The sequence below is a fragment of the Anser cygnoides genome, chromosome 1 (assembly GCF_040182565.1).
Source record: "Anser cygnoides isolate HZ-2024a breed goose chromosome 1, Taihu_goose_T2T_genome, whole genome shotgun sequence".
In the NCBI taxonomy this organism is placed as follows: Eukaryota; Metazoa; Chordata; class Aves; order Anseriformes; family Anatidae; genus Anser; species Anser cygnoides.
Window position 1 is genome coordinate 1,607,276 of NC_089873.1, and position 22,757 is coordinate 1,630,032.

At 49.9% G+C, this 22,757-nt stretch overlaps 2 protein-coding genes across 5 annotated transcripts; both read left to right on the forward strand.

Moving 5' to 3' along the window:
- The first annotated feature begins 172 nt into the window (after positions 1-172).
- Positions 173-15,525, forward strand: LOC106038763 (carboxypeptidase A2). Of its 4 annotated transcripts, none has more exons than XM_066997585.1 (12): positions 173-638; positions 6,260-6,348; positions 8,236-8,317; positions 9,195-9,329; positions 10,142-10,240; positions 11,046-11,147; positions 11,888-11,989; positions 12,743-12,853; positions 13,214-13,304; positions 13,687-13,886; positions 14,904-14,988; positions 15,229-15,525. In XM_066997585.1, exons 1-12 carry the CDS (start codon positions 630-632, stop codon positions 15,414-15,416), a joined length of 1,293 nt encoding a protein of 430 aa, XP_066853686.1. In that variant the 5' UTR covers positions 173-629; the 3' UTR covers positions 15,417-15,525. The 4 variants fall into 4 exon arrangements, with proteins under 4 accessions (XP_066853686.1, XP_047918525.1, XP_047918526.1 ...); XM_048062568.2 differs by lacking the exon at positions 173-638 and adding an exon at positions 2,818-2,913; XM_048062569.2 differs by lacking the exon at positions 173-638 and adding an exon at positions 2,953-3,866.
- Positions 15,526-16,530: 1,005 nt separating this feature from the next.
- LOC106038764 (carboxypeptidase A1-like) lies at positions 16,531-22,549 on the forward strand. Its single transcript, XM_013185525.3, has 11 exons — positions 16,531-17,998; positions 18,738-18,819; positions 19,287-19,421; positions 19,683-19,781; positions 20,295-20,396; positions 20,632-20,733; positions 21,098-21,208; positions 21,392-21,482; positions 21,614-21,813; positions 22,146-22,230; positions 22,326-22,549. The coding sequence occupies exons 1-11, from the start codon at positions 17,895-17,897 to the stop codon at positions 22,511-22,513; spliced, it is 1,299 nt and encodes a 432-aa protein (XP_013040979.3). The 5' UTR covers positions 16,531-17,894; the 3' UTR covers positions 22,514-22,549.
- The last annotated feature ends 208 nt before the right edge of the window (positions 22,550-22,757 follow it).

A 22,757-nucleotide genomic window follows, 5' to 3' on the forward strand; every position in this document is an offset into this window, starting at 1 on the left:
TAGTTCTAAGAAACCATTAATGTAAATCCTGCCCTTTCTTGGAAATCACATTAATATGTGTATCGCCGTACCATAAATAAGTATGTGTCTTACTTAGGTGTACGTGTTCAGTGGAATTATCCCTCACGTAACCAAACCTGTTAATAAAGAATACCTACCTTCATAATTCTCCAAAATGAGTCTTAGAAAGTTACGTTGCTTTTCGTGTTTCACTGTCTGTGTGCGTGTGCGCACAGGCATGAGGTGTGAAAATGTCTGTGGGGGTGTGCGAGTGTGTGGGCGAGGTGTGAAAATGGGTGGGTGGGTGTGCGAGGTGTGAAAATTGTGTGTATGTGTGCGAGGTGTGAAAATTGTGTGTGTGTGTGAAAATGTCTCAGGGTGTGCGGGTGTGTGTGAACTCGCTGCCTCCGTGTGTTTATGCAGTAGTGTAGCGTCATACGTTGCCGTGTGATTTGTACGGCCCGACCAGTCGGTGACACACTGATGTGTATCTGACCGCACGCTGCACGGTTCAATAAAAACTTAAAGAGACCGGCTCTGTTTGCGCACTGCGCGGGCATAACTTCATATTTCTGACCTGAAGTGCCGTAAATGAAGAGGGCTGGGTGAATTTTGTGGTGAATGGATGCATGCAGAAGGTATTACCTGAGGTAAAGGTATCCCTGTTGGACAGGATGGCTTTGGGTGGCATGCTCGACTCGTAGGACTGGATGGAAAATGACGCAGCATTGTCATGGTGTTGAGAAGGCTCTGGGGAGACCCTACAGCAGCCTGCCCCTACCTAAAGGGGGCTGCAGGAAAGCTGGGGATGGTCTCTTTGTCAGGGGGTGTAGGGATAGGACAAGGAGTAATGGCTTTAAACTAAAAAAGGGGACATTTAGATTAGATATAAAGAAGAAATTCTTTACCCCAAGGGTAGTGAGGCACTGGAAAAGGTTGCCCAGGGAAGTTGTGGCTGCCCCATCCCTGGCAGTGCCCAAGGCCGGGATGGATGGGGCTGGGGGCAGCCTGGGCTGCTGGGAGGTGTTGTGCCCAAACAGGTTGAGAGTTGTTTTTTTTTTTTAGATCCATGCCAATAGACAATCTCAGCTGGTCTGAAAGCTCTCTTGCTCTTTGACTCATTTCCTAAGCAAGAAGATGAAAGCCTGAAAGGCATAAAATGGAGATAATACTGAGGGGCTGTTAAAAGTCAAATTTAGCCTTCCAATATCAAACGGCTGCTTGAGGATGCGGTGAATGGCTGCATGTGTCTCCTTCTTCATAATTACAGAGGAAAAGCAGTCTTGTTTTAGTGCTTCCCAGCTTTGACACCGCAAGAGAGAGATGAGGTGAATCCCACCCAACAGCCCCCAAACACTGCATGCTAACAGGACTTGAGAGAACTGACTAGATCAGAGCTGACAGACTTAACAGGCACAAAAGAGGCAACTTTTACAACGCTGTCATCCCTGTGAGTGTTTCCTGACCAGGGGTTCCTGAGATTGTCAGTTGGACAAGGGGTTGCTCTGAACACAGAAATGCTGTTCCCTCGGAGAAGGGGCAACGCTGGGTCCCGCGTCCAGCAGCGAGGCTCCGTGGCAAACCCTTTTTCCTGTCTTTTGTGGTATTGGCAAAATGACTTCTTGCTGTCTGGCACCAGTCAGAAACCAGATGAGAGGAAACAGGATGAAGAAGGCTTTGGGGGGATTGGAGGGAACATATTGCCTTGGTGCTGCAGTGGCATTTTGATTACCTGTCTTGTCTGCTCTGCTTACGCTCGGTAAGATATTTAATTTTGTGTTTTATGCTGACATCTGCTGGTTCTTAGCAGAAGCTTATTGTGGGCCTAGTACAAAACTTCCCTGCTTAAAAGGCTTTCACAGCCTCGCAAGTTGTTATTATTATTTACAACTATCTCACTCAGGGGATGATGTCACTGTTAGAACTGGTCTTTAATCTGCAGGTACAAGTAACTGATTGTATCTCTCCCAGTACCCTTCCCATCCTCTTGTTATTACTAGTTACAATGCATACATGTGCTTGGTGGCCTAAAATGCAAAGCCACAACAGGATCCGATGGGATATGTGGTGCTGTGTGACTCAGACATGAAATCTGGGGAACCCTGCAAAGTTGAAGGCCTTGATTTCCTGATTTGAAGGAATTTAAGTTGGAAATAAGTAGCTTCACTGCAATCAGTGTTATTACATTGGCATATAGCTGCAAATTTTCCAGAAAGATCAAAATGAATGTTCTGGTCCTAAAATGATGCCAGTGATGTCTACAAATGGTGAGCCACATACTTAAATCCCTACTCATTCCTTATCCAGGGCATTGCTAAGGTGCCTTATGGATTAGGAATGCCTAAATAACCGACTTACAGAAATAATAGTTCTCTTAGCAGTAATCCAAAGCGAATTGCATTATAGCCAATTGCATGGGATTAACTTTGATCGTCCAGGAGATGAGTTGCAGATGGAGCCCTTTGCCGCGCTGGTGCTGCGGGTCTAACTCGAGGTGATGACAAAAGAAAAATGTCTATATGTAACGTGCGTTGGATTTCCAAGGACTGCGGTCTTGTTGGGAGACTCAGCAGAAAGGCCAAGGACGTGAGGGCTCCCCTCCTGGCAGCATTTTCCTCTGGCTCATGCTGTGGCACAGCAGCAGGGCAGGATCTGGCACCGCTCCCTGTGCTGTAGCTGTGCAAACACCACTCAGTCTCATGTCCCAGGGCCGTCACAACTGCCATTCTCACAAGCTTGCACACGCTGTAAGAATTAGCATTATGTATTTCCCCCTTAGCTATTAAGGAAGTGATGTTTATATATCGTTGTAAGTAACAAAATCTGTACTGTATGTTATTTTCCTACACCAGATCCTCCAGAAAGCTCAAGATAAATGGTTATGTTCTGACAAAAGGGGGACTAATTCCAAAGGTAAAGATAAGTTTTGTAAATTTATGCCTAGGGTTCAAAAACGTTATGTAGGAAATACCCCTGTGAGAGAGCCAGAGGTGATGCCAGAGGTATGTGGAGAAGGCAGAGGGGACACGTGGGGCACAAGGAGCACAAGAAGAGCTCACTCCAGCGCTGGTCGTCTCCCCTTCCCAGTCCCCCTCCTCACTGAATTGCCATTGTTTTGAGGCACAGACCAGGAGAGGACGGGTGACAGGCATGGACGGGGTCACAGGACATGGGCTCGGGCTCAGACGTACTCTGAGGACAGAGGCTGCCTCTTCCTTTTCAGCCCCAGTCCTTCCCGTGTGACAGGGGGGACCACTATGCCGCATCGTGGTCGCAAGAACCTTTACCAGATAGGGATAACAACAGAGGGGACAATCTTTACGAAAAGGAGTGACTCCACATAAGTGAGATGGCTTTTGAGGCCTTTCTGGTTGGCAGGAGGGGTTATGCCCATTCCGGTCCTGTATCAAAGACAGCACAGACAAACTTTGTAAGGCAACTGTCAGGAGGCAAACTTTGGTCGGATGAGATACGTTCAACCTTTCGGTTATTAACGTGTTACCGCGGTGTTCGTGATTCACCGCGTGAGACCGCATCCTCTTGGGACTGCGCTCAGACGTCCCACCCTGCCGGGTGAATGTGCCAGGGCCCAGACCGGCCTCGTGTGGGGCCCCCACCCATGCACCCTCCGCCCATTGACCCGGGAGCTGCATTTAAGCTGAGGCCGTTTTATTTGGGCCCTGTTTGAGCTCTGCTGTTGGTGCACGGTGTCCTTGGGTTTGAACTTCGCGACATCCCGGCCTGGCCTTGGACCTGCCTTGCAGCTGCGGACTTATCTGGGATCTGGAGCGCGGCCGTCCCTGGTCAGTGTCACCAGACCTGTTTTGCTCCTCGTGTTTGGGTCCCGTGGGGCCATGCAGCTTGCGGTGAGCTCTCTACCCTGCCTGCCTTGCTGTCACCTTGGGCTTCTGGCTCATTCTTGTGGTACACCCCTTCTCCTGCTGCTCCCTAATTTGCTCGGGTGTTTTGAAACCTGAGCGGAGCGCCACGAGGCTGACTTTCAGCCTGTGCAGGATTTTGCCCACAGGACTTCCCCTGTGGTTCAAGGCTTATCTCCAAACCCTGCAGGACCGCATGGCTACAGTGGGAAGACGCAGTGCCGCAGGCTTCTGCAGCACCATATTCCCTGATTCCTTCAGCAGGAGTTAGGAAAGGGTGCAAAGGTTTGGGCTTAAATGCAGCTCCTAAAATGCAGTGGGTGGAGGCCCTAAACGAGGCTGGTCATGGCACTTGGAGCTTGTTGGTGTACCCTGGGCCCTGACATAATGTTTGGCGGGATCTCTTGGCAGCGTGTAAGTCCATGCAGGATATAGCACGAATAATGAAGCAAGCTGTAATTTTGCCCTCAATTAAGTCCCTCCTTCCTGTTTTCAAAGAGTGAATCCACAGGAGATGGTGTGGACAGTCTACCAGTTCTTTAAGACATTTTGAAGGCTGTAAGCTACAGTTCGAATGTGTCTCCCACCAGCATTATTGTAGTGCTAGAAGCAGGAAATTCTCGTGGTGGATCCTATCTTTTAGGAGAAAATCACTTTACCTGATTTACTACGAGGGGAGCGGAGATATCTGTTTATTTCCCAAGGACGGGGTTAGGTTAAACCTCAAAGACCTGAGGACTCGCAGCAACACACCTTCTCTCCTCGCAGAGCGTACGCTCTCCACAGTGTGCCCCCAAGATACAGCCACTGCGGGATGACTAATGCCCATCTGTCAAAACAGGCAGAGTCCCTGCCAGAAGCTCCCTTTGTTCCCCAAAAAAACGGGGCCTGCCCTTAGCAGAGACTCACTTGGAATCGGCTGACAAGGCGTCACTGCCCCAGCTCCAGAGGGGCAGGGTGGAAATGGAAGCCGGGGGAAGCTCCTCAGGGAGGTGCTGGTGAATATTTAGAGAGAATATTATGTGGGTGAGGTCTGTAGTAACACCTTCCGCTGAGGATTGTCACACATTTCCTTCCCTCAGCCCTTCACCTAGATTTTCGGAGTGGAAGGTGTGGCTCCTGGGAGGGGAGGCCTGAGGCTGATTACGGAGTGGCTGAACTGTCTCCGTTCTCTCCCATAGTAGTTCCCAGGAGCCCTATCTGCACATATTGCAGCAGGTTCAACGCCTGGCTCTTCCTTAGTAACATTTTTAACGGGACGAAGGAAAAGTGCATCCAACAGCCCTACGGCTCTACCTGTCATCCTGGGACAACTGCAGCTGGGTGTTCCTGTGACCAAAGGCGAGAGAAGTTGTTCCCGTTACTCCTTCGGGGTGGAAAGCAACAATTCAGATACCTGGGCACCTGTGTGGAAGGCAAATGAGATGTAGGCCATCCCCTGTAACGTGAGGCATAGGCAGCATCCAGCACAAGAGCAAAGGGACACGCAGAGCTACAGGCTCAGCAAACAGCACTGCAGGCGTTGTAGAGCTGCGTGGACCCAGCAGTGGCTGTTCCAGCACTTCTTTAAACCCACGTCACCTCCTCCTGAGAAGAATTCTTCCTTGGGAGAGATGTCTAGCAGGGTTGTCCAAGGTTGAGCTCCTGTGTTCCTGTTCACCCATGGCTTTGCTTCTGCTCCTGTTGTACAATTTTCACGTGAAGCTTGCTGCGTCTTTAATTTGCTTGAAGCACTGGCAAGGCTGGCTGGATTTGTATGAAACCACCCCAGCTGAGGACTGGGGGATGCTAGTAATTTCAATAAAGATATATTTAAACTGCCTGGCTTACACCTAGAAATGTGTAACTTATACATAAGAGAAAATTTATAGCATTGTCTGGGCCCAGTCTACCAGAGGCAACTTGTTGTATAGCAGGCAGAATCTGGAGTTCATCCTTCAAAATAATTGCTCAATTTGTGTATTTTTGCTTGAGTGAGAGCTTTCTGCTAGCTGACTCTGTATCAAGGAGTAGGCTACTAGAAACCGATTGTAGGAGGAAAAAAACACGAGCAAGAAACTACTGGTAGAGCTCCATCCCAGTGAGAGCTGGGATAACGTTCAGTTTGACTCTATTCCCCTCTACCTAGCAGAAAAATGCTTACCAGGTCACTAAAAAGTTCTGTGGGCAAAGCCTTGAAAACAATTCTTGTTACAGGTTTGAGTAGAAATTCAGGAATTTCCAGATCAGTGGAAAATATTTTTTGGAGGTGAAATCAGCCTTCAAGCTGTTGGTTACCTTGAAATGCTGATACATGTGAGAATTTAGTCACATGGAATTCAGATGTGTTTTGTCTGAAGAAGGGATTCTTAACAAGTCCTCTATAAATTCACCTTTGCTAGATTGAGTTGCTCTTCACATCAAACATGAAGCTGATTTTGATCGTCAGTGCCCTCTTTGGGGGTGCCTTATGCCTGGAAACTTTTGTTGGGTGAGTCATGCTTTTGTGTACGACCTTTCACTTCGAGACCTTCAAGACTGCATTTTCCAGTTGTTCTTTTTCATTATCTTAACCTTAAAAATTCTGCTTGGGGCACATTCTTTGCTTTTTATGACTGACTTCTCTCATGGCTTTTGTTCTCCAGTGTTTGAAGGAATCTTTCTCTTTAGTTTCATCTGGGATGTCCAAAGAGAAGGGTGTAGCTGCAGAGTTGAGCTCCTGTATTTACCCAAGGATTTGTTTCAGCTTTGGTGCTAGGTAGGGAGTGGTCTCAAGCCTAGATCTGGAGCTTAACGCACTGCAAAGCTTGAGAGCTTGACAGATCTGGTCCAGCACAGACCAGAGCCAGAAGATCAGAACCTGCCTTCAGATCTGACAGGTCAATGGCTTCCCATTGTGTTTTTGAAGATTCATATTTCTCTTTAAATGTTTAATCCTCTTCAGAGCCCTTCTAATCGACCTGACTCTGTATTTCCAGCCATTATATCCTAAAGGTTTACGTGTATGTTTCATAGCAAAGCAATCTCCTTCTGGTGTATTTCCTCACAGCCTTACTGACCATGTAAGAACCTTAATAGAAAATAATAAAAAACCTAGTGAACACTAGATTCCAGTGAGCAAATAGTATATTAAAATGTCAGGATTAAGAATAAGTAGAACAGTATACTAAATTTACTAAAATTCTGGGGTTTGTCAAGATCAGAAGAAACTATTGTGGTCTTTTAATCTGGTCTCTGCCATATTGTAGACTGGGTTCTCATGAATTCATTCCTCAGTCACCTCCAGTAGCTGTGGTTAATGAACCTCATCTCCTCTTCAGAGAAGAGTCCAATCCAAAATAAAGCTTATGGTGGTGGAGAATCCGATAATAAGTTAACATGGTAAAGTACCTTCAATGTTGGTTTAAGCTGGTCCAACAAAAGAATTTTACACCTCAGTTGGCCAGACCGAGGAACCTGGTATTAAAGAACATTACTCAGCAGCTGAGACCACACCAGTAAATAACTGAGCTCCTATGTTAAGTCCCTTGTTTGCTGTGCCTTAAGATGTGATTTCCAGTTCTGCAATCATTTGTGTCGATTTGCTCTGAGTCATCTCCATTTTTCAGTACTGCTTGCACCGGATGCCAACAGAGCAGCTGAGCCAGGTCGGGAGATGGGACTCCGTGGATGTTGGTCTGCCTCCCACAGTGGCCAAAGGCAGATGCCTGGGGAAGAAGAGAGTGAAAACAAACACATCGCCATATGCCACTTGCAAATGCAGCATTTACACTGCTCTCTTTCAGTAGTCCTCGGGTGCTAAAGCTAAGGAGCACATCGGCACTTTTGGCCGTGGCGTCGATCCCAGGCTTTGCTTGCGGTTGATTATTCACCGTGGCTCTCAGGTTTCCTTCAGAATCCCCACTGGCTCTCCAGAATAGGATCTGCTGTCCTACAAACATTGCGTACACTTGTTCGTAGATCCTTTTGCTATTTCATAAAAATATTGGTTGGAAGGGCCCTCCAGAGGTCTTTAGTCCACTTCCCTGCTCAGAGCAGGGTGTGGAGATGTTGCCCCTTGTTACCATCATTTCATCATTCACAAACTCACTTTTTTTTTGCAAATCCTTGACAAAGAATAATAGATGCAGTGTTAATCCTTGTAACCAATTAAAAACTCATTCACCTGATGTCTTGCTTATGATGAAATCTTAAACATTGCCATTTAACTAGTTACTAATCTAGTGCACGTATACCAGGCTGGCTCTGCGGGTTGTTGATTAAATTCTTGGGTAGCACTAAGTCAACTGCATTAAAGAAGTCGATATTGGCAGATCTCATGCAAGTAACTACTCTCCAAATTCATAATCTCAGTAGCCAGCTAGTTCTTTTATTGCAGGCACCAGGTTCTCCGAATCAAGACAAAAAATGAGGAACAAATTAGGAAGCTACAGTTTTTGGAAACGCTGGAACACCTTCAGGTACGTTATTATCACAGCGGCATTTTGTAACATTTCAGACTGGGGTAGGACTTATCCTGGTAGGACTTTGCCTTGAATTTGGAAGGGTCGTACCATAACGTGGCAGCTGCCATAGATAGACATACTGTCTGAATATTTGGTTTTTGATCTACAGATTCTAGTACTAGCCTAATGGTCAGGAATGCCTGCACTCAAATTTTCTTCCCGCTGGGTTTACAGTTGTATCTGAGCTGGTCTGCTCTCATTCTTAGGATCAAAAACCTTGTTGTTAAAAGGGGGATGCTAATACTTCTGTACCTGTCTCCCAGAACAATGGGAAGAATTTTAATGAATTAGTCTGACCTCTATTGAAACAGGAAAATGTTAGGAAGTTCTATGTTATTACTGTTGTTATTGTTATTGGTGAGAATTTTTATTATCACTTTCTTTTAAAAATATTGTTTTGAATAGTATAGAAACTAAAATTTAGAAAAGCTCTACCAAAGGAGAAATAAAAGTAATGGGTTTCATATTATCATATAAGGTAATATGGAGCTTTTCTTGAAACTACTACGTGTAAAAAGGTGAATATTAAAATAATCACCATAGAAGACTGAAATTTCCTCTTGCTTACATTGCTGGAGCTCTGAAGTCAGTGAAAATGCTGACTCTAATCTCCTGCTGGATCTTTATTTTTTTTTGTGTATGTGAGAATTTGTCATGTTACCTGATACAAGGTTGAGGAGAGGGAGGTCAAGCTGCAGGATGGAATGTGCTGGGGAACAACACTGCAGAGGTTGTTAAATTTGGGAGAAACTGATGTTTCTAAAGCTTTAGGAAAGCTGTTTGCAAAGCACACTTTCCCCCAAACCAAATCCATTTTCCTTTTTCTTTTCAGCTTGATTTCTGGATAAATCCCTCCACCTTCTCCCTCCCTGTGGATGTGCGAGTCCCTGCTAACAGCCTCCAAGCAGTCAAAATCTTCCTGGAGTCCCATAGGATTGAGTACTCGATCCTGATCGAAGACCTGCAGGTAGGTAATGCCGCTGGCACGTGATTAGCTTTCAAATACAGTGGAAATAAATAGTGGTTCACAGTCCAGCCTCCTTCATTAATTCAGGTATTGTTCTATAGTCTGCCTTCTGTGAGGTCCTCCCCTTATTTTTATAGACTTTATAGCCCTCCTCTTATTTTAATAGACTATATTTTCTATATTTTTTATAGATTATCACTGATTTTCCAAAGGCAAGCTGTGGATCATTTCTGTTCTGAGAAACTGTGGAGATCACTTTGCAGATGCTATCCTAACCCATGTTGGATAGTGACTTTAATAAGCTCATAGGCTCCACAGGGCTGTTCTGATAATCCCTGAAGAATTCCATGTGGTCTTTTGGACCGCAAAGTTTGGGAATCCCTACACTAAGATAATCGTAACTCAGTAAACTGTTACGAGTGGCTCTGCATCATAAGCCAGGAGAATTGTACACCACCATATGAGAGAAAAATTGCCCCTGTGGGCCCTAATCCAACATTTCTTCTTAAAAAGTAATCCCACGAGAGCATCTAAAATAGCAGAAACGCTGCCCCTTTTTCCAGCTTTCCAATGCTATTCTTGTTCATCTTAACCAGCGTTAAAAACTTAATGCCGACCATTTAAACAGCAGTATTCTTGCCACTTCACTACAGATAAATTCTTCAGAAGCATGTTTGCTCCGTAGCTGTGCGAAGTTTGGGACTGTGGCCGGAGCCAGTATGCAGAGCCACCATTTCGTTATTTTATAAACATTTGGTCAGAAGCTTGTAAATTAAGCACGCTTTCCTCAAGATTTGAATTATTTCTTTCAGGCCGTTCTTGACAGAGAAAAGCAAGATATGGTCGCCAGTCAACAGATGGAGCGCAGCAGCAACACTTTCAACTATGGCATTTACCATTCTTTAAGCTCTGTGAGTTCCTTAGATCTCGCTTTTGGGGAAAAGGATTCTTTTTTTTTTTTTTCTTCTGGCCTTTTTTCATGTTGTCTTCAATCAAACATCCCATATTAGGATCTAAATTTTCTTTCTGGCTTCTTCATAGAATCAGAGAACGGTTTGGATTGGAAGGGACTTTAAAGATCATCTAGTTCCAACCACCCTGCCATGGGCAGGGACTCCTCTCATTAGACCAGGTTGCTAAAACCCCCCTCCAACCTGGCCTTAAACACTTACATCTTCTGGTAAAAGTTTTGTTTTTAAATGTATTAATTTCATGGTCAGCACAATGAGCCAACACTTCCTCACAGAGTGTTGGGAGAGGCAAGTGCTGGTCATACTTCTTGATAAACTCCTACAGAGTTCTCTCAAAACCTTTCAGTTCTGGCCCTCAAAAGAAATTGGGAATTGGGAAATAATTTGGAATAATTAAAAAAATAATAAAATTGGGAAATAAATTGGAATCTAGGAAAATACAGGAAGCCAGTAGCCATCAAGCAGAGCGGAGGAAAAGTTATTTGTACTACCAGAAGTACTTAAAGAGGGTTTTGAATTTATTCCTGAAATAAATGAATCTTGATGATATAGCAGTGTTTCCCTCTACACCTGTGATATTAGGAACAGCACCAACTACACTGACGTAAGGTGAGGTGGGGCTTTGGTGAGGCCACAGTAATGAAGACAAAGGGAGATAAAAATGGATTTCAACAGGTGCTATGGTTGGTCTGGGCAGCACTGTATACAAACGGAATGTAAATATTGTCATGGCTTTTCATTCCAGATTTATGAGGAACTGGATAATCTCGCATCTGAGTACAGCAACATCGTCAGTAAGCTCCAGATTGGGCAATCCTATGAAAAGCGGCCTTTGTATGTGCTCAAGGTATGGTCGTACAGCATATCTTGGACTCTGAGTGTACATATGTGTATGGATATACTAATGCACTTATGTATTATGGGTACAGCACGACTCAGTCCAAAGCATCCTTGTGTTGGGGTTTAATCTGGCAGGCAGCTCAGCACCACGCAGCCATTCGCTCACCCTCAGGGGAGAGAATTGGGAAAAAAAAAGTAAAAGCTCATGGGTTGAGATGAAGACAGTATAATGGGACAGAAAAGGAAGGAAAGTAGTAATGATGGTGATGATAATAATAATAATAACAGAATGTACAAAGCGAGTGATGCACAATGCAATTTCTCACCACTCGCTGATGCCCAGCCCCATCCCCGAGCAGCAGTCACACCCCACCGCTCTGGCCAGCCATCCCGTATTAATTGTTTAGCATGACGCCACATGGAATGGGATATCGCTTTGGCCAGTTGGGGTCAGCTGTCCTGGTTCTGCCCCCTCCCAGCTTCTTGTGCACCCTCAGCCTCCTTGCTGGCAGGGCGGTATGAGAAGCCGAAAGTCCTTGGCTTAGTGCAAGCACTGCTCTGCAACACCTAAACCACCAGCGTGTTATCAGCATTATTCTCATCCTAAATCCAAACCAGAACCCTACCAGCTACTAGGAGGAAAATTAATTCTGTCCCAGCTGAAACCAAGACACCCTGTCTATATGGGATGTTTTTGCCTAAGAGGGGTCAGTGAGGGTTTTTAAAACTTTTTCTTTTGTTTGACAGTTCAGCACTGGAGGAAGCAACCGTCCTGCAATCTGGATCGATGCTGGCATCCATTCCCGAGAGTGGATTACCCAAGCGAGCGCGATGTGGATTGCTAGAAAGGTCACTTTGGCAGCGTTTGATTTTCTTTTGCCTTGGGAATGCCTCCAGTTAAAAATATACTGCACCTGCACGTGTTTAGCCTGCTCTGAGAACTCTCCGTCACCCCTCTTAAAACACAGTTGACTCCAGACACAGTATGGCAACTATTTAGACAAAGAATTGAAAAATGCTAATACAGTTAAATACAGTTAAAACAGCCAGGAGAAGCTTAAGCAGACAAAATGTAGTAGTCCAGGTGAAACTGTTGGGGATTCCAGGGCTGATAGCTCTGTGAATGACCAAGGACTTTGAGAAGGTCGGTTTTCTATTTCAGTCTGCACATGCAGAGGAACACTGTGTGCTTGGCTGCTTTCCACAAAGGTGCCAAACATTCCAGTTCTCGCTAAATGAGCATCTGTTTCTGTTGAAAATGACCTAGCCACCAGAGGAGAGCAGCACAGCTGTACATTCCCAGCCTGGCTAATCCGCCTCAATCCTAGCGCTAGCCTTGGCCCGTGTTCAGGGACAGGCAGGGGAAAATGTTGTTGCCCTCTTCCATTAACTTCCTATCTTTGGAACAAAATAGTGAAATAGATTCATTGCTCTTTCCGAGCTCCAAGTCTAACGAGGAAGAGTTATTGCCAGTAGGTAATTAGTGTTTCTTGTTTGCCTGCTCTGAAAGCCAGCTTTGGCTCTGCACGTAGTTGTTAGAGCACGAATGAGTGGGAAAGAAATGTGCTGATAATCACGGTGTGCCTTATTGCCTCTGCATAGCTTGCTTCCGACTATGGGAACGATCCATCCATCACCTCTCTGCTGAACAAAATGGACGTTTTCCTGCTGCCAGTTACAAACCCTGATGGATACGAGTTCACTCACACCACAGTGAGTAAACACGTTGCGCGTCTAAGCCGATTGAGAAAGCTGTCGTGCTCTCCCAAGCCAACGACTGCAAGAGAAATAGGCTCTGAAAGTCCTTTTGCTGATGTTGTAAGAAGGAGTTACAAAAGAGCCGGGAAGCCAAAGATACCAATTACTCGTCTAACCCATCTTTCTCCTTCACTGCAAACTCACCAGTCCTTCGGTTGTGTCCATTGGCCCATTTTGGCTGTCAGCCCATCAGAAATGTTCTTAGGCTTGTGCCTAGGAACACTTCTCGCTGAACAGCGACTATTTCTGGGTAGCAGCGTTAATGCAAGGATGAAGATTTGCTCCATAGTGTTTCTTTTTTTTTTTTTTTTCCAGAATCGCATGTGGCGGAAGACCCGCTCCAAGAATGCAGGCAGTCTGTGTGTTGGAGTTGATCCAAACAGGAACTGGGATGCGGGTTTTGGAGGTAGGAATAAAGTTTCTGGATTCTGGCTGGAAGAAGAAAGTTCCTTTCATGCTCCTGGATCCCGTTACACAGGACCAGCGATCTCCTTAATATAAGGGATTCAGAAAGAAAATGGTCAAATAGAATGGTTGCTGTCTTTTGTGAAGATACCTTTTAATTAATTGCCAATGAGCAAAAGACGAAGGAATCTGTATCTTCCAGAATTTGTGTCCATTGAGTATTCATGCTCTGTCGTTGCTGTTCTAGTGTTTATCAGCACTTAAGACCTTGCCTTTGACTAAAGACCTGGTCTTAAGGAAGCCCAGCTTTGTGGTGATCTGCTTTGGCCTTCCATGAACACCAATCCTGACAGATTGTCTTTGTTCCCCCTTTGAACCAACAGGTCCTGGAGCCAGTAGTAGTCCCTGTTCCGAGTCTTACCGTGGGCCCAGCGCCAACTCAGAGGTGGAAGTTAAATCTGTTGTGAATTTTATTAAGAACCATGGAAACGTCGCGGCCTTCCTCACCCTCCACAGTTACTCTCAGCTCCTGTTGTACCCCTATGGTTATAAATGCACTCAGCCAGCAGACCACGCTGAGCTGGTGAGACATAGTGACTTTTTTTTTAGCTTCCTCTGCTCTGTCTGGCTGGCTTTCCATACTAAAGTATTATAGTGATCTATCAGGATAAAAACAAGGTGCTCAACTCCGCCATCCGTAACAGTGACCACTCATGAGAGTGAGCAAAGACCTCATGCAGTGCAATGCCTTTAAAAGAGAAGTCTTGGTCGCACACAAACATGGGCCATCCCCCCCCCTTCTTGGCTTTCTTTGCTCATCCAGAAATCCTTCTTTCTGCTCTAAAGACAGCATCACATCTGTAATAATATCTTTGAGGGAATATGAATTTCACTGTCATAATTTAATTTAAGTGGACGGGACCTCTGGAGGTCTCTGGTCTAACCCTCTGCTCAAAGCAGGCGGGCTTTGGTGTCAGAACCAGTTTCCAGGTCAGGTCAGGCTGCCTAGGGCTTTGCCCAGCTGAGTTTTGACTGCTTGGAAGGACAGATTCCGCAGCTTCCTGGAGCCCGTTCCAAATTTTCCCCATTGTCACGGGGATTTTCTTTTTCCCTAATACCTAAACGCCATTTCCCTTGCGGCAGTTTGGTGTTGCCCCTCGTCCTTTTGCACGAAAGCTCCAGGAAGAGCCTGGCTCTGTTTACAACCACCCGTTAGGCAGCTGCAGTGAGCACAAAGCTGGCTGCTGGGCACTGGGAGGTCCCCAACTGCCTTGGCGTTTTCTGGTGTATTTTGAACCTTCTCTTGACAAGGGCAGTAGGTGAGATGAAACACAAGATGATCAGATGTGGAACCTGCTATGATTTAATTCACCTTCGATGTCACCTCCCAAAAATACTGGGAAAGCTGTGAGTGCTGTCTCTAGTGCGAGTAATTAAGGAATTGATTGATTTGGCATAACTTGTTTTTATGGGGAGTGAAAGCAGGCTGTAAACTAGTTTGGAGGTTTCCCTGAGTATGGTTCAGGTTGGTGAAATCTTAACATTTAGTCTCATTAAGTGTGGCTGCTTTCTGACTCGTCCTTTATCCTCATCTCTGCAGAATGCCCTGGGGAAAGCTGCTGCCAACGCCATCCAGTCCCTCTATGGCACCACCTTTACAGTGGGGAGCATTTGCTCTACTATCTGTGAGTATTTTTGGTATTCTGAGAGCTGTCCCAGGGCAGCAGTCTCTGGACACCCCCTCAAGGTCTCTCCCTGTTGGAAGGAGGGATGCTTCTGTAGAGTGACACCATCAGTCAGACTTTGGAGCTGAGTGTTCACAGGAAAACCTAGTACTTGCCCCTCACAAATATAAAAAAGATGGAAGCAGAGCTCAGATCACTCATCCATTCACCCTCTGTGCCTTTTCTCCTTTTCTTTTTCAGACCAAGCCAGTGGAGGCAGCATAGACTGGAGCTACGATTATGGCATTAAATACTCATTCGCTTTTGAGCTGCGAGACACGGGGCGCTACGGTTTCCTCCTGCCAGCCAGCCAAATTATCCCGACGGCAGAGGAGACGTGGCTGGGTCTGAAGACAATCATTGAGCATGTGCGAGACAATGCACACTAAAAGCAGGGATGGGAGTCAGCTGTTTGTAACGGCAAGCTCAGAAATCCTTGGTGTGCTTGAGACAGCTGTAATGATACGGCATCTGGCTGAATAAAAACCCCGTCTGCAATCCTCCAAGCGCTTCGTGTTTGTCTTGTTGGTTCGCTGTGCTTCTGTGTGCATGGTAGACCCTTACGAGGTGTCACAGATTTTAGGACTCAGTCAAAAGATGCACTTGGAAAGGAGACATCTATCCCCTGGCCTGTGACCGCAGCAAACTATACTGCGTTGTGCCCCTTCGGGTGTCCTCTGCAGCTCCATCTCCGTTAGTAAACGCAAAATGTGCTTGCAGCAAGCAACAACAGCCCTTGGCAGTGTTTTGTACCTCGGCAAACCTCCTCGCCCATGCAGTAGCCCCCTTCTCACAGCCGGCCCTGGCACCAGCACCGAAACCGCCTCCCCGAGGTGCTGGTGCAGGCTCTCTAAAGCATCTCAGAAATTTGTGGCTGTGCCTTGAGAGCAGTGTGAGCTCTTCAGAGCTGCTGAAGCTCTTGATAAACTTCACCGAGTAGAATGTTAATTGCTCCACTGAGCTCCACTGAGCGCTCCACTGAGCGCAGCTCCAGCTGAGGGGACTGCCTGAGCCTTCCTTTTGAGGAGGATTCATCCTGAGGGTCCAGTGGCCATTTAAAGAGGATCGTGAGGAACTCTGCTGTGTAGAGCAGCTCAGTTTTGGTGGGCCTGTGACCCTGGGGGCACCAACAGAGCTCGCTCCTGGGGGCTGAACAGGTGCCTGGCACGAAGCAGCATAACCCAGGCTGCGAGACTTCACAGGAAGAAATTTAAAGGAATTTAATTTTCTTTAACAAGCCTTGAGATGCTGCTGCAAGTGACAGTTGGTAGGAAGGGGGTGTCCTGGGCTAACATCCCCTTGTATTTGTCCTGTCCCAATTCTCCCTCCCCGGTGGGTCATCAGGAGGACCAGGGCAGGAGGACGCCTGCTCTCACCCTGCATGGCCAGTCCTCCGTCCCCTGAGCGCCTGCCTCCCTTGTTTTGCTGCTCAGCCTGCTCATTTCTTGGGGATTAAGAGCACACAGCTCACGGCCCTGCATGGGAGCCACGAGAGGACGGGAGATTAGCAATCCCTGCTTGGGGTGCAGCAGGTACCGAGTCTAACAGGTTTATCTCAATGTCTCCTAATCCCCCAGCAGCTGGCGAGTTACTCACTGCTCTGGGAGCGTGGCAGGAGAGCAAACACACCTGAAGCGAGCGGGTAAAACGTTCGTGCAGACTTGCTGGCAGGGAAAGGGAGGCGGAGGTGCAGCTGAGACCTCGGGCAGCGCCACGTGGGTCTGTCGTTGGGTTCAACGCGGCCGTTTGGGAACGCAAACCTGGGCACAGGGCGCCCAATTTCCAAACTGACCCCACCCTGCCAAAACCCAGCTGGTGAGAAAGGTAAAACCCCGCTGGCGGGCAGGACTCGGGGCACACAGCTCCAGGATCCGGCCGACCTGCTGCTGCTGGTGGTGCAGGGCCCCCGCGTTGGGTGCTGGGCGAGGTTGGAGACCTGCAAAGCCCCATCCGAGCACCTGTGTCTCAAGGCCACCCGGCTCCTCGTCTTGTAAACGTGTGGCCTGATGGCAGCGGCATCCAGTTTTGGGATCCTCGGTACCAACGAGACCCAGAGCAAGGCCAGTGGAGGCCACCCAGAGGGACTGGAGGCTCACGACGGGACGCTGAGGGAGATGGGCTGCTCCTGGAGATGAGATGGCTTCGGGGTGGGGGCACCTAACAGCGGCCCTCCCGTCCCCGTGAGGAGATTATTGAGGAAATGGAACCAGGATTTCCACCGCAAAGTGATAGTGAGACAACGGCATCACCTGGAACGGGAGAGTCAGGATGGATGGGTGAAAAAGCTTTTCCACCAGGACAGTCCAGCAGTGGGACACATGGCCCAGAGGGGCTGTGTGGTCTCCATCCTTGGAGAGCTCCAAGACCCAACGTGGAAGGAGCTGGGCTGACCCTGAGATGAGTTTGCACGGGCCAGGAGGTCGCATACAGACCTGAGACCTCCCGAGGTCCCGTCCCACCTCTGCTACCCCACGATCCACCTAAATGAAGACCTCTGTGCTGGGACCAGCTCACCAACGTCATCGCCAGTGCATGTAGGGTTTTCCTGGCCAGGAACCCAACAGTTGTGCATTAAGAAGCCCTAAAGGACCCCTGAGCACGGCACCTTGCCCTTTCACACCCAGCTGGGGTGCACGTGTCCTCCTCTGCCATCTGCGCCAGCACCCGAGCCCCGAGGAAGATGTTATCAGATCCCCCCCAGCTTGACCGCTCTTTTGTTGACTCCTCCAAATAAAGCAAACATTTGGGCTCACGGAAGCCGTCCCTGGCTTATCTGTTTGCAGCTACTGGCCCTGTAGGAACGGCAGAGGTGGCCTTGGTGGCGAGGTCCATGAGTGCCCCTGGGGGACTATATAGGGGGACTGTAAATGCCCTCAAGGGCTGAGGCTCGCCCGCGTCCGCTCACCATGAAGGTCCTCCTGGTCTTCGCCGCCCTCGTGGCGGCCGCCCGCAGCGAGCAGCTTTTTGTGGGGTGAGTCCTGCCGAAAGCAGGGACGCGCTGCACCCCCGCTGGGGGACGGGGAGGGATCCTGCTTGCCTGCGCCCTCGTGCATGAGAAAAAAAAAAAGCCCCGTTAGGTGTTTCCTCTGCTGATGGAAGCTGTGAGCGTTCCCCAGGGGAGGGACCTTGCACCTTGGGGTGCTCCAGGGAAGCTCAGACCCTCGGAGGAGCTGAGCCTCAGCAGAGCGAGAGCTCATCGCATGTGGGGTCCGTTCACTTTTTTCAAGCGCAAAGCTTTGCTAGCAGGTTTTGTTTCATTACGAGTCTCCTGAAATGCCTCCCCAAATATTATAAATCGCCACTGTCAAGGCGGCTGCTCTATCGTTTAACAGAAATAACCTTCCCTCCTGCTGACGTTGAGCCTGTCTTAGGTATTTCCTATGACTTTAGCCCCTCTCATGACCAAAGGAAGGCCTGAGACCACCTCGGGCTGTCCAACGCTTCCTTTTTTTCCTGTGCCAGCCATCCTGAGCATGCATTTTCCCCTCTCCACACCAAACCTCTAATAACAAGTGCGATTTCTGCTGCTGCAGACCCGTTAGAGCCACCTTGAGCTTCCACCCAGCCCACGCTTGGGGCCACGTTGGTGGCTCGGGGCTGGGCTCTGCTGCTCACACCGCACTCCTTCACATCCCCCCCCGTGCTCCTTCGTGTCCCGCCATGCTCCTCCGTGTCCCCCCGTGCCCACTGATGGCTTTGACTCCCCGCAGGGACCAAGTTCTCCGCGTTACGGCCAGCAACGAGGAGCAGATCGCCCTGCTCAGGGCTCTGGACGAGCGGGAGGACCTGCAGGTGAGCTGCGCTGGTGCCCCGAGAGCCAGCCCCGAGCATCTCCTGCTGTAGTATCGGGGTTTTGGGTTGGTTGGTTGGTTTTTGGTTGAGTTATGAAATGCCCATGCACCCACTGCGTTTGCCTTGGGTGCTCCGGGGGAGTGAATCCTGGAAGATAATATAGGCAGTGCAAGATGGATCGGTGATGGGGAGCAGTATGTGCACCCCCAACCTGATTTCTGGAGTTACCTTTATGGAATTAAAGAGCAGAACCAGCATGCGGTGACCCCAGTGTCTCCTCACAGCTGCCCAGTTCACAAATCCTCATTATCCAGAGGTACATCTGCAGCCAACAAGCCATCTGGGCTGAAACGTTTCTGTAGAAGATCCGTTGAAGGGTCCCCAAGCCCTCCTGGTCCCAAAACCTGTCCAAAGACCCTTCCCAGATCCTTCAAGGCAGCAGAAATGCCTCCTCTTGTCCCCATCAGGTTGACTTCTGGCGCGACCCCACCAAGCCCGGGCGCCCGTCCGACCTGCACGTGCCCTTCCCCAGCCTGCAAGCGGTCAAAATCTTCTTGGAGTCCCACGGCATTTCCTACAGCATCATGATCGAGGACGTGCAGGTGAGGACAGCCCCAAGGAGGGGGGTGAAAGAGAGGTGGGATGCCCAAGGAGCTGGAAGAAAAGACGACGGGTAGAGAAGGCAGAGTTGCAAAACCCCTCAGTGGGGTGGAGATGATGGGGCTTTGGAGGGAAGACGTGGGCTCTGTGGGGCTGGGTTTGATGCTTCTCCCTATAAACAGCCCCTGTAAAAAAAAAAAAAATGCACTGCACCAACCCCCGGCTCCTCTCAGCCCCCTTTATGGATTTATTTCCTATAACAGCAACTACTGGACGAGGAAAAGAAAACCATGATGCTGGCCAGGGGGCTGGAGAGAAGCGCCAGCACGTTCGATTTCGCTTCCTACCACACGCTGGACGAGGTACTTTGCTCTGCAGAGTGTTCCCTTCACCTTCCTGGGGCCGCGCCATGGTTGTGTGCATGGGGTGACATTGGTGGCGGCAGCAGGGAGACCTTTGGGACGTGTCTGCCCTCCTTGGGTGGAGGGTTTTGTAGAGCCCGGAGAGCAGGAACCCTTCCTTGTGCATGCACATACAGCTCGGCCTCTCCCACCACCTCCCTGCCTTGCTGGGGGATGTCTTCAACTTCATTTTGGGGTCGAACCCTGTCCTCGAAGCCTGGTGGGTGGCTGATGGAGGCTGTGATGGTGCTGGGGGATCTCGGAGATTTTTTTTCCCTACCATTCACCTAGTAGTCCACCAACCTCCCTGCTCGCACAAAGGGTTTAACTCCAGTCCTGAGCACCAGGTCTGCTCCAGGGAAGCACCAGATCTTCTCCAGGGAAGCTTTGCATGTTGTGTCTGGTGCCAGACACCCTAAAAACCAAAAAGAAAAACCCGGGTGAGCCGCATAACCCAGCAACTCCTCCTTTCAGATCTACGACTGGCTAGACACCCTGGTGGCCAATCACCCCAGCCTTGTTAGCAAGATCCAGATCGGTGAGAGCTACGAGAAGAGACCCCTGTACGTGCTGAAGGTGGGTTTGGGGGCAGCCTCACCTCGTCCTCGTCCTGCCTGGGCGTCCCCCTGCACCCAACCTGAGCCCTGGCACGGTGGTGGGGAGAAGTGGTGGGGTCTCCTCCTTGGAGAACTTCAGAAGCCACCTGGAGATGGTGCTGAGCACCCTGCTGGTGGCCTCCAGAGGTGGCCCCAACCTCCGCCAGCCTGGCACCGCGTGGGCCCTGGGGTCACATCCTGCTCTCTCCGCACAGTTCAGCACTGGGGGGTCGAACCGGCCGGCCATCTGGCTGGACACCGGCATCCACTCGCGCGAGTGGGTCACCCAGGCCACCGGCGTGTGGACGGCCAACAAGGTAACTCCACGATGGGGACTTCATTGTCTGTGTGGGGTATTTCCATGGGCTCAGACCGGCCATGGGTTGGGGTTGGCTGCGAGAGGAGGGGAACAACCCAAAGCTCACCGGGATGGGACAGGACGGCGTCCCCCATCCCTGGGCCCACACGTGGCGAAGATCTGGGTGAAGGAAGGGCAGAAATTGCAAACCAAAGCCACCTCCTGGGTGCTGTGGTTGGACCCGATGGGGAAAAAAACCCTGCAGCATCTCCAGTTCCCCGTCTTCCTACCTGAGCCCTCTTTCAACACCTTCCCCGGTGCTGCTCGGTCGCGTCCCTCATCCCGGGGGGCCCCGAGGCAGCTCCTGCTCCTTCCCCTCGCAGCTCGCCGAGGAGTACGGCCGGGATCCCTCCATCACCTCCATCCTGGACAGCATGGACATCTTCTTCGAGATCGTCACCAACCCCGACGGCTACGCCTTCACCCACAGCTCCGTGAGTGTGGGGACACTGTGAGCAGGGGGGGACTCGTCCCGGTGCTGGGCTCCAGCAGGCGCTGGTTTGGGTGCTGAGGCACGTCCCTTGTCACCTGGGCTGGCGGTGGAGGTGGCTTCACCCCGTCCTGGGGAGGCTGGGGCAGGGATTCACGTCCCTGTGGCCTCACCCATCTGCTCCTAGAACCGCTTGTGGCGAAAGACGAGGTCCATCAACGCTGGCTCCTCCTGCGTCGGCGTGGACCCCAACCGAAACTGGGACGCGGGCTTTGGAGGTGAGGCACGGGATGCCCCGCGCTGGGCAGCACCCACGCGTTGAAGCGTTGGATCCTCCTGCCAGAGGGGAGAAAGCCAGGGGTAAAAACCCTTCCCCTCGTTTCACGGTGTCTCCTCCACCCCACCCCAGGCGCCGGCTCCAGCAGTAGCCCCTGCTCCGAGACCTACCGCGGCCCCTACGCCCACTCCGAGAGCGAAGTGAAATCCATCGTGGACTTCATCCTCGGCCACGGGAACGTGAAAGCCCTCATCTCCATCCACAGCTACTCCCAGATGCTGATGTTCCCCTACGGCTACAAGAGGACGCCTGCACCTGACTACCAGGAACTGGTGAGATGGCCCCGAAATGTCGAGGTGGGGCTGCAAGCACCAACCTTGGTGGAAAAGCCAGGACAGATCACCACGGGACCCCCCCACCCAGACCTCTCATTAGGTGCAACCTGCACTTTGAAACCCATCATCTCCCTGGTCTCATGGGGATTGCAAGATGTGCCTCGTGTGTGCCAAAAACTAAGGGTGTTTTGGGGAAAAGCAAGAGCAGAAGGGGTGGGGAAGGATGCTGGGCTCCAAGCCCTGGTGCCTTGGGGTCTCTGCTGCCCCAGGGAGTTGGAAACAAGGTCTGGGTCCACGAGGTCTCAGTGCTTCGGGGTTTTCTGTTGCAGAACGAGCTGGCCAAAAAGGCAGTGAACGACTTGGCCGCGGTGTACGGGACGGAATACACCTACGGCAGCATCGTGGACACCATCTGTGAGTGTACCCCCCCCCCCCCCAAAATATCTCCGTCCTCCCCGCGGCGCTGCCACCGCTCACTTGGGGCCGCGTCTCACCTCCTCTCCCCGCAGACGTGGCATCCGGCACCACCGTGGACTGGGCCTACGAGAACGGGGTGAAATATTCCTACACCTTCGAGCTGAGGGACACGGGGCGCTACGGCTTCCTCCTGCCCAGCACCCAGATCATCCCCACCGCCACCGAGACGTGGCCGGCGCTGCTGGACATCATGCTCCACGTCCAGCAGCACCCGTACTGAGCCCGCGAGGATCGGCTGGGGGGGGGAACCCCGATCCCACCGGTCCGGCCCCCGGCACTCGTCTCAATAAACAATCCCACAGACTCTTTTTGGTTGAGGCCTAGCCCTTTATTAATTTTTTTTTCATGGTAGATTTCAATGAAAGGGGGAAAAAAAAAAAAAGTGAAAAAAGGATTCTGAGCCCTTGGGGGGGCTTTATTCCCTCCTTTTTGCTTTGTCCTTACACATCCCCGTCCCCATGCCA